The following is an 11,746-nucleotide window of genomic DNA, read 5'->3' as shown; positions in this document are numbered from 1 at the left end:
ACACTAACCTTTATTTTCTTTGTATTTAACTGAGTTCTTTTGTGTTATGAAGTTTTTAGCTTATGGAAATTTTGTTGTGCTACATACAAATTTCAAGCTATTTATTAGTTTTAGCTGTTGTAACAAGGATTTCCCAACTTTCAGAATGAAAAAAGTTGTTATTCTATTGATAATTAGTAATTAGTAATAGTAATTACTCTTAAAAAATCCATAAAATCCCCTAAATTGGATAGTCTATGATAAAAACGTGTATACAGTAAGTGCTGTTTTAATAATTTCTATGGTTCCAAAACTTAGCATTGGTTTTATAGTAGGCCTACATGCACTCTATACACAATTAATGTCATCATTAATTAAATAAAGTTTATAAACTCAGATATTATTATTTTGAGTCACTAACTCTCACGTGACTGTCATATTGTACTACGTAACTGTCCTCATAGCAACAATATGCAGCCGTCAGTACGTCACCACGGTGTTCTCCATTGTCCATATACCATGCTTCTGATAGGAGACCTGTCGTAGTGAACGTGAAGTACAGAGTGAGTCCTTCCACGTTGTCATTTATATATATATATATATATATATATATATATATATATATTCAAATTGTATTTGCCGTCTGGCACAATTAACAATTATTTGTTCCCTCAAACTGTTGCTAGTTAGCTAGCCCGGCTCTACTTTGTGACTAGTAGTGATGTTGCTGGTATGCTAAATGCTAATGCTGTTGTGTTTTACGTGCAGTTTTGCATTAACTTGGTCTGATGCTAACACATTAACTTGGATCTTACTTTTGAATGCTTTTAATTGTGTCCCTATATATATATATATACTAAAAGCATCACGAGCATCAGTGATTCAATTAGAAGGTCATAATTTAAGTACAGCTAATAATGCTCAGCACGATTAGCTATGGTGCTTGACGGACCAAAATGTCTGGTAAGTGTACCTCTTAAGCTGTTTTAGACGACTATCGTAGATTCTTCAGTTAAAAAGAAAAACAAACATGTATCGTTCGTGAAAACAAAACAGGGACCGCTTTTGATAGCCGTTTAGGCGCAGCGGTGCTATTTGTTTGCTAACAGTGTGCTAATAGGCAAGTTGCGTAGCTAAGAGCTGTACAAATCCCAGCATCAGAAAACCTAATGTCTGCAGCTGATTAACGTTGTGTTTCGTGTTGGTGTTGAAGGGAAAACAATAGATAGGTTTACGCCACTATTTAAAGCCGCGTTTGAGAGAGAACTGTCCTTTTGATACAGGATACCCGAACGTTAAGGGCTAAAAAGTAATTGGACGTTTGGGTGCTGAATATTTTGTGTAGCAGCATAGATTGATTTGCATAAAGCACAAATTGAGTTTGCTTTAAATGTCTTTAAGTGTAACTCGCCGTCAATCTGAGGTGCAGACCGTACAGGTGAACTAGACCATCATTACAAAACAATCTCTACATTGAAGCAACTTTGTGTTATCGTACACAACCTACTTAAGGCACTGCGGTACCTTTGGTATTTTATAGGTGTATATATAAGGGTATGTATTTTCCTATGACAAAGGGAAGTATGACTGAATGAAGGTAGACAAGAAACAACACAGCCAGGAGTTTTCAACCATAAAACTCCTAATCTTTCAAACATACTTTTGTGGAGTCCACCAAAACTCAGCAGCATGTAGGCCAATGCTGATTGATTGGCAAGTGGGATGAAACTGCTTCTTTTGTTCTGGAGTTCACCAGGAATGTGGGAGGCAAGAAAAAGATTATGTATGAAAAGCATAGACTTGGCTGCAGAAAACAGTATAGGCCTTCAAAGTCTGGAACTATCTTGCTGACAAATTGTCAGTGGCTCTCTTATAGACATTTTTCAGCCCTTTATGGACACTTAAGTTTACCCCAACTCAGACACTCCTCACAGTGTTACTGGAGCTTAAGGTAGTGGCATCCAGAGGCTAGATTCCATATTTGTAAGACTTTTTATGGCCGAGCACAATAACCTCAGTTTTATCTGAATTTAGAAGCAGAAAATTGGAGGTCATCTACCTACCTTTGAGACATTCCTGCAGTTTAGTTTAACTAAATAGTGTGTGTTATCTGTTTTGGATAGATAAAGTTGAGTATCACCTGTATAACAGCAACAATGTATTCTATGCCTTCTAATGATACAACCTAAGGAAAGGATGTATAATGTAAAAATAATTGGTGCTAGCACAGAACCTTGTGGAACTCCATAATTAACCTTAGTGTGTGAAGAGGACTCTCCATCTGTTAGACAGATATGTTTCAAACCACTGCAGCGTACCTATAATACCTATAGCATGCTGTAATCGCTGTAATAATATATTATGGTCAGCAGTACAGAATGCTGCACTTTACATATGGGCACATAACCACCTGCTAGCATCTCCTTTTCATAGCCCAATTTTATTTGAAATACTATCAAATAAAATATTATCACTTTTATGCTTTATAATGATCATTATGCAATAAAGTAAAAACAATTTTGCATGGTTAAACATGCAAAGCTTATCTGCTTTTTATAGTTTTTTTTTCTTCTCAGCTGTGTTTTTCTGCTCATGACATCTTACTCAAATGTTGCATTCTTGTCTGTTGGTTTCTGGGACTCCCCCATGTAGTGGACCGCAGTTTAAAGCGACGGCAGGTAAAACCACTTGCTGCCTCTCTGCTTGATGCCTTGGATTATGACAGTTCAGATGACAGTGACTTTCAAGTAGGAGATGCTTCAGGTAAGTATGGCCTTTGTGATGTCTAACAGTATTAAATACATGCATAGTTTTTTATTGTTCAGAAATGAACAGTCCAAATGGCTTGAGACTAATAAGCTTTTGGCTGGCTAACTTAAATGCAAACTGTTTTATTTAATTTAATTTAATTTTTAATTTTTTTTTTTTTTTTAGAAAAGTTGAAATGCTGTGCAAAATTTAATAAAAATGCTATGACTTTACAGTATTAGAAAATAAAAGAAAATAATTTAACCCCAATATTTCATTTACATAAAACAACATATGAAATGATGAATTTAAATTTTCTTATGCACAAGTCACTAAGTTTGGAATAAAACTTTCCGGTGTAATTTTCTTTTTATGAATTTCGTCATCTGTGGTTCATAATAATCCCAAATTTCAAGAATCTGAAAAATATCACATTAGGCTTTCTTCTGATGATTTTCTGAAATTTTCTATAGGGTTATTTTCGGGGCTTTGAGCGGACCATTCACAGACTTTATTGTACCCTGCTACATCGATTTCAAAACTAGTTTGGATGTGTGTTTGGAATAACTTTCCTGCTGGATAAAGCCGTTGCATCTCAGTTTTAACTGTTAAGCTTTTGATTTTAGATGAAGTTGAGGAATTTGGAGGAAGTCAATTCCTCCAAATCTTTCTATACTAGAGGATGATGCCCATGTGAGCAGCTGCACATTTTAAGCAAGGCAAGTTTATTTGTACAGCACAATTCAACAACAAGGTGATTCAAAGTGCTTTACAGAGACATTAGAAACAAAAACAAATAAAAAGCATGATTTAAAATTGATTAAAACAAGCAAACAAACAAACTAATTAACAAACAAACAAAACAGTATATAAAATCAGAACAGATAAAATCAGTAGTTAAATGCAAGTTTTGAAATTTAAGCTTAACAGTGTGGATTTGGTGCTTTATTCAAATGCAGCTGAGAATAGGTGAGTCTTCAACCTGGATTTAAATAAACTGAGTGTTTCAGCTGATCTGAGGCTTTCTGGGAGTTTGTTCCAGATATAAGGAGCATAAAAGCTGAATGCAGCTGCTCCGTGTCTGGTTCTGACTCTGGGAACTGATAAAAGACCGGATCCAGATGACCTGAGGGATCTGGAAGGTTCATACTGGGTCAGGAGGTCACTGATGTATTTTGGTCCTAAACCATTCAGAGCTTTATAGACCAGCATCAGAACTTTAAAGTCTATCCTCTGACGGACAGGCAGCCAGTGTAAAGACCTCAGAGCTGGACTGATGTGGTCCACTTTTTTGGTCTTAGTGAGGACTCGAGCAGCAGAGTTCTGAATGAGCTGTAGTTGTCTGACTGATTTTTTAGGTAGACCTGTAAAGATGCTGTTACAGTAATCAAGCCTACTAAAGATGAATGCATGGACTAGTTTTTCCAGGTCCTGTTGAGACATCAGATCTTTTATCCTTGAAATATTCTTGAGGTGATAGAAAGCTGCCTTTGTTATTGTCTTAATGTGTTTTTCTAAGTTTAGGTCTGCATCCATCACTACACCCAAATTTCTCGCCTGGTTTGTGGTTTTTAGATGTATAGATTGAAGTTCTCTGGTGACCTGTAATCGTTTTTCTTTGGCGCCAAAGACTATTACCTCAGTTTTGTTTTTGTTTAGCTGGAGAAAATTGTGGCACAACCAGTCATTGATTTCCTCAATGCATTTACCAAGAGCCTGTACAGGGCCTCGGTCTCCTGGTGACATTGTGATATATATTTGTGTGTCATCTGCATAGCTGTGGTAGTTTATTTTGTTGTTGTTTATAATCTGTGCCAGTGGGAGCATGTAGATGTTAAATAGAAGGGGTCCCAAGATGGAACCTTGGGGAACTCCACATGTGATACTTGTCTGCTCGGATGTGAAGTTACCTATTGATACAAAGTATTTCCTGTTTTCTAAGTATGTTTTGAACCAGTTTAGTACAGTTCCTGAAAGACCTGTCCAGTTCTCCAGTCGTTTCAGTAATATGTTGTGGTCAACTGTATCAAATGCTGCACTGAGATCCAATTTTAATCAAGCTTTAGATGCTGATTTTCAAGCAGGGACTTCTTTCTTGATTTGCACAGTCTCAGCCCACTGCCACATAAAACTTCAATGTGGGCAGAGACTGTGAAGGTAATTATGTCGCAATATGTGAGAGCTTGTAGAATTAAAACATGTTCTTTTAAAAGAGAAGATGTTTTCTTCTGACAACCCTTCCAGACAACTCACACTGATTTTAGTCTTTTTGTAGCTGTACTGTCGTGAACTTTAAAATTTCACACCCTAACTCTGGTGCCTGTGGAGTCTGAGATATAGGTTTTGGGTGTTTTGCAGTTTCTCTTGAGCATTGCCTGGTCTGATCTTGAGGTGAATTTGGCATGTCGTTTGTGAGAAGATTGTGGCATTGTGCCAGAGGAACAACCTCCTTCTAAACGTCAGTAAGACAAAGGAGCTGATAGTGGACTTCAGCACTAAGCAGGAGAGGAACTACCAGACCCCCGTCATCAACGAGTGCCCAGTGGAGAGAGTGGACAGCTTCAAATACCTCGGAGTTCACATCACGCAGGACCTGTCATGGTCCTGTCACATCAACACCGTGGTGAAAAAGGCCCGACAGCGTCTCTACCACCTCAGACGCTTGAGAGACTTCCAACTGCCCTCCAAGGTGCTCAGGAACTTTTACTCGTGCACCATAGAGAGCATCCTGGCGGGAAACATCTTAACCTGGTTCGGGAACAGCACCATGCAGGACAGACGAGCTCTACAGAGGGTTGTGCGGTCAGCTGAGCGCACCATCCGCTCCGAGCTCCCTGACCTGCACTCAATCTACAGCAGGCGGTGCTGGACCAAGGCCAGGAAGATCGTGAAGGACCTCAGCCATCCCAACAACAGACTGTTCTCTCTGTTGAGGTCAGGAAAGCGATTCCGCTCCCTGAAGACCAACACAGAGAGACTGAGGAGGAGCTTCTTCCCGCAGGCGATACGGTCTCTCAATCACACCACCACACAGTACTGACCCACACATATGGTTCTTACACACACACTGGACTTTCTGGACTTTGGTTTTGCACAACACTGGTCACTATATTCTTCATTTCCGGTTAATACTTGTACAGCTGCTGTTATTGTGTATATATTTATTTAGATTTAGATTTCTTCATACATTCTTATATAGTTCTATATTGTGTATTTTGTTGTACAGTTATTTTATTTTCAACTTTAATTTATATATTTTATCTTATTCTTCCCAGTTAAATTTACCCTTCATTCTAATTTGTGTTGTACAGTTATTTCATTTTTAACCTTAATTTATATTTTATTCCTTCCTAGTTAAATTTACCCTTTTTAATTTTTCATATTTATTTCCTATCTTATTCATAGCCTTTTCCTTTTTTGTTCTCTTTAGGTCACGAGCAGTTGTCCAAGCATTTCACTACATATCGTACTGTGTATGACTGTGTACGTGACAAATAAAATTTGAATTTGAATTTGTTAACAGATACCTAAATGCTCCAGAGGTAGTCACCCTTGCTGATGATCAGTTAATTAATTTCATTAGTAGCACCTGGCTGCTACTTAACCTCTTAATTCCTGTGGAAACAGTAAGGGTGTACTTAGTTTTTTGTTTTTTTGTAGAATTTAACAGAGTCCTGTGAAATCAAATGACCCCTATGAGCAAGCGCTTTGGTGACAGTGGGAAGGAAAAACTCCCTTTTAACAGGAAGAAGCCTCCAGTAGAACCAGGCTCGGGGAGGGTGGGCATCTGCCGTGACCTGTTGGGCATTATAAAAGAAATACATCAAAGGAGGCCCTAACCACAGAAGTCAAAACAAACACTGAGGAGGTGTATACATACGAAGTTGAGAAATTTGTGTTTGTTTGATTATTTCTGTGCTGTGAGAATGCTTCTTGACAGTAAATGTTATTCCATTTGAAACCCTGTTTATTTACATGGTGCCTGTTTTCTAAAGAAAATGAAGTTGTGGGTCCCAAATTTCTTTACTTTTTGCTATTAAGTTCACTAATGCCAGTTTGACTGTAAACAGACCCCCTCCTCCACATTGTGGGTTCTGCTGGAGAAACAGCCAGACTTTTCAGTGATCTCACAGACACTTTCTTCTCTGTTGTGACAGGGTCAGAGGGCACAGGCAATGGCAGTGATGAAGAAGGGTCCAAAGTGAGTGCAGGCGGTTCAGAAAGTGATTCAGATAATGCTGCTTCAGCAGATGATGGCATAGATGAGGAGGAGACCAAAGACCTGGCTGCTGAGGAGAACTTGACTGAGGATGAGGAGAAGAGCAAACGGCAGCAATCGTCAGACAGTTCCACCAAAGACACTCCCACTGTCATCGCACCCAAAGGCAGACGCAAGACCAAGAAAATTTCAGAGCCTGCTGAAGCTGCTGAAACTGGATCTTCCTTAGTGTCTGCATCCAACAATGTAAATGCTGAAGAGTCTCAAGCTGAGCCCAAGAAATGGAATTTCCGCAGGAACCGCCCACTTCTGGACTTTACCACCATGGAAGACCTGAACGAGATGGACGACTACGATAGTGAAGATGATAATGACTGGAGACCCACAGCAGGAAAGAAGAAAGGCAAAGCAAACTCTCAGAAAGGAGGCACAGATGAAGAGGGTGGTGAAAGTGCTAGTGATGACGATGACAACGATGACGATGATGACGACGACGATGATGATGATGACGAAGATGGCGACGGCGATGATGATGATGATGATGACAAGGAAGATGGTGAGGACAACATTAATAGTAGCAGTGATAGTGACAAAGAAGCGAAGAAGTCCAAAAAGAAGACGAAGAGCAGCAGTGCTTTTGATGAAGAACTGACCAATGATAGCATGTCCCAGGGAAAGGGCAGCGAGGTGAGTACAAGATCAGACACGTTTCAAAAAGCAGTTCAAACCAAATAAACATTGTTAATAATAATAACTAATAAAATGTTTTTGATGAACACCATTGTTGAATGGCCACCCTTAATTACAGGATGAACACTCCCTTCTCTGTTGGTGGAACAATGCGTTATGTCAACCAATCCAAAAATTATATTGTAACATGTGGCATTTGATTGCTTAGGAAGAGGGGGAAGTTTTGCACGTGTGTAGTGTTGTGTAGTAGTGTAGTTATTGGCTTTGTTTTGTGTGTCAAAACAATGACCCCACTACTGAATGTCACAGATGGTAGCCAAAAAGCCACCAAAGGTAGATGTAATGATGCAATGTCAACGCTGTCTCCGGGTCTAAAACAGGAGGAGTGACACCATCTGTTGTCAGGCCCGTGATGTGCTACCCTGTCTTGGTGTGGACAGAAACTATTTTTTTGAGTGGCAAAATCATTTGTGTGGCATCATTTTGTGGCACCTGTTTTGTAAATAGTTTTAAATGGTTGTGGAAAAAAACCAAACAACAACCCAAAAAAAACCTAAAGCATGGCAGCATTTCTAGGTAAATATTATGTATAACTTTATTGTTTGCAAAATTTGTGCTTAAGTTTTAAAAATTTACAATTTATATATCAAGTTAGGAAAATAATTTGTGTTGTGGTTTTTATTAGTCTAAAATCGAACTACTCAGATTTTACGATTGGTTTTGTTTTTATGTGAGTTTAGGTCAATTGTGTTCATACAGTTTGTCAAAATAAAGAAAATAACTGTAAATTCAGACATGGTTGTGCTGAAAAGCATAATACCCGTGTTTAAAGGTGAAATAAAAAGATAAAGTCAAAAATGGCCAACTACACCCGGAGCTCAGAGGATTAATGTGGAGATGGAGCCCACCTACACACACACCACAAAGAGCAAAGAGGCAGAGTCATTATGAAACGCTGAGCTCAGGTTGAGTGAAGGAAAACACAGTTCTAGCATCCAAAACATTCCTTTACTGGGTAAAAAAAAACAAACCCAAAAAGAGTGGGAGGCGTTGAACAAAACACCCGATCAACAAACTCTGACATGAGGAAAAAGTGAACAAATCATTAAAAATATTGGCCTATCAACACAATTTAAAACTATTGCAACATCTTGTTTTTAGTAACACAAAAGCTTTGCATCAAAGTACAGGGCAAACTAGGATGCTGATACTGTATGCTGGCCTCTTTTCATTGCAGTCACATGCAGACAAACATGTACAAAAGCTCATAACCATGAACACACCAAATCTCAGAGTAGAGCCGCTGCTCCTCCACATCGAAAGGAGCCAGCTGAGGTGGTTCAGGCATCTGACAAGGATTCCTCCTGGGTGCCTCCTGGGTGAGGTGTTCCGGGCATGTCCCACTGGGAGGAGGCCCTGGGGCAGACCCAGGACATGCTGGAGAGATATTATATCTCTCGGCTGGCCTGGAAAAGCCTTGGTGTTCCCCCAGATAAGCTGGAGGAGGTGGCTGGGGAGAGGGAGGTCTGGGCTTCTCTGCTTAGGCTGCTGCCCCCGAAACCCGGCCCCGGATAAAACAGAAGAAGATGGATGGATGGAGGTTGAACTCTTGTTAATAACAACATGTAATTTTTATTGTTCATTTATTAAAATTCCTTTTACATTCAATTCAATTTTATTTATACAGCCCTAAATCACAATAACAGTCACCTCAAGGCGCTTTATATTGTAAGGTAGACCTTACAATAATACAGAGAAAAACCCAACAATCATATGACCCCCTATGAGCAAGCACTTTGGTGACAGCAGGAAGGAAAAACTCCCTTTTAACAGGAAGAAACCTCCGGCAGAACCTTCCTGAGCCTGAGAGAAGGAAGGCAGGATAAAGACATGCTGTAGAGGAGAGCCAGAGATTAATAACAAGTGTGCTTTAATGAAGAGAGGTCTATTAACACATATTGAGTGAGAAAGGTGACTGAAAAAGAAAATACTAAATGCATCATGGGAATCTGTTTTCTTCTTCTCTTATATGCTGGTTTAGTGTTTTATCTATTAAGAATAGAAACTCTTTTCAGGAGTGTTGTTAACGCCTGCTCCAAAATCAGAGATAATCTAAAATAAAATAACTATTTTTTAATATCTGTAATATCTAAGAGCTTAATACCATAAGTTTGTTTTAGCTTATTTGCAGCTGAACTAAATTTAAGGCAGCTGGCTTTTACATTGGCACCTTTGCTTGGTGCTCCATAATACCAAAGTATAACACGAGTCATAGAATGCCTGCAATCCAATGAGAGGTTTTGATGTCATCATAGTAAATTCAAGAGAATCAACTTCAACAGTTTCCATGAATGTCAGTCATTGGGTTTGTGACTCTGACTCTGCTCCCTGATTCCCCAGGGTGCTTTGCTGGATCGGTCCCAGACCTGGAGCACACAACACATTCTCATCTGCTGCGTTTGTCTGGGAGACAACAGCGAGGATGCAGATGAAATAATTCAGTGTGACAACTGTGGGGTGACCGTCCATGAAGGTAAGGTAGAGTTATTTCAGTATAGTGGGCATGTGCATGCATGTATGTAGGACGGTGGTGTGGTGGTCAGCACTGCTGCCTCACAGCAAGAAGTTCAAATTCACCATCTGACCAAGGTCTTTCTGTTTGGAATTTGCATGTTCTCTTTGTGTTTGCATGGGTTCTGTCCAGGTACTCCGGTTTCCTCCTACAATCCAAAGACATGCAGTTAGTGGGGTTAGGTTAATTGGTAAGCTAGGTAGCTATATACTCTTTAAATACTCTTTAGCGTCACCAGGTATAATCGTAGTAGTAAAAAATAATAATGTTAATGAGCTATGAAAGACTTCCTGTAGCAGTTTTTAGGGCAGAAGAGATGAATAAGGCAGTTGGTGGATAGAGAGATGAATGCTTTCTCTATTAGCCTTCTTCCACTACTACAGACTCGCCTCTGTTTTAGTTGTTTTCCATAACAGTCAAGTATAGGGATGGGTATCGTTTAGGTTTTATCCAATACCGGTGCCAAACCGGTACTTTTGAAATGCTTAAAAAATGGAGAACACAAACTTTGTCCAAAAACCTCTTATGTTTTTATTTTTAGAAGTCTCTTTTTTTTCTGCAAAATGATAACTAAGTTAGCCTTTTCTGTTGATACAACATACCTCCTTTGGTTGGAACCGGTGCTTAAACAATGGCAAACACAAATTCTGTCCAAAAACCTCTCATGTTTAGCTGTTTTTTTTTTTTTTGTTTTTTTTTTTTTTCTGTAAAAAGATAACAATGTTAGCCTTTTCTGCAGCTGTAGGGCATATATGGTATCACTCTATCGAACAAGAAGAAAGCCGCATGTAACTATGACGGTGTTTGCTAGTTCACCATACATGCATTAATTTAATAACGTGGTTAGCCTACTCAACGTAAATTACAAACGAACAACATTAAGCTACTCACGCAGAGAAGAACGGCTGCTGCTGCATCATCATCCTCATCATTTCTGCTACACTGGCAGGGCTAGGGGCCAGGACTCTCCTCTTTGGGTTCTTGGTGGGATGTTGCTAACTCCGGGTCCGATAACAGGCGCCACACCCTCAGTAGATGTGCTCGGTGTGAGGTCTTGCAGCAAGCTATCAAATACGGTGCATTTCTCGGCTTTTAAAAAAGCGCTATGCGTCGCCAGGTGTTTTATCAGATTCAAGGTGTTACCTCCTTTGCACAGCATCAGCTTAAAGCACTTGTTGCAGGCTGCTGAGTTTGCATCTTTTGGTGTGAAGTACAGCCAGACTTTTAACCGCTTCGCCTTGGGCATTTTTAATCTGTAGCTCTGCTCTAAAAGAACGTACGTACCTGGGCCCGCCTACTATCCTTGGAAAGGTAAAATAATTGGCTAGAATCCAAAGTGTATGACATCTCAGAAAAAAAAAAGCATAGAAATAAAGCACCGAAATGTGCTCTGCTGGCACCGGATACCGGTACCCATCCCTAGTCAAGTACCACCTAATGTGCGCAAAGCCAGTATAGCAACGCAGGCCGGAGTAGATACTTGATTATCCATATACGCTCATCGGCTACTTCATACGTTACACCTTACTAGTACCAAA

At 39.5% G+C, this 11,746-nt stretch overlaps 1 protein-coding gene across 7 annotated transcripts in view; it reads left to right on the top strand.

Annotated features, from left to right (window-relative positions):
- Positions 1 to 432: 432 nt before the first annotated feature.
- phf14 (PHD finger protein 14) overlaps positions 433 to 11,746 on the top strand; it is a 141,233-nt gene continuing 129,919 nt past the window's right edge. For 6 of the 7 annotated variants that reach the window (XR_013904431.1, XM_026156304.2, XM_026156305.2 and 3 more), the window contains exons 1-4: positions 638 to 942; positions 2,632 to 2,742; positions 6,885 to 7,633; positions 10,037 to 10,169. Coding sequence is in view for 6 of the 7 variants with exons in the window: in XM_026156304.2 (XP_026012089.1) it covers positions 936 to 942; positions 2,632 to 2,742; positions 6,885 to 7,633; positions 10,037 to 10,169 (1,000 nt within the window). In the remaining variant the exon portion in view is untranslated. Of the gene's footprint in view, positions 543 to 637; positions 943 to 2,631; positions 2,743 to 6,884; positions 7,634 to 10,036; positions 10,170 to 11,746 lie in introns of those variants that run through there. The other variant, XM_026156303.2, reaches the window with a different exon arrangement.

This window comes from Astatotilapia calliptera, chromosome 22 (genome assembly GCF_964374335.1).
Source record: "Astatotilapia calliptera chromosome 22, fAstCal68.1, whole genome shotgun sequence".
NCBI classification, from domain to species: Eukaryota; Metazoa; Chordata; class Actinopteri; order Cichliformes; family Cichlidae; genus Astatotilapia; species Astatotilapia calliptera.
Note: the sequence above shows the minus strand (reverse complement) of the source record. Positions and strands in the feature narration are given on the sequence as shown.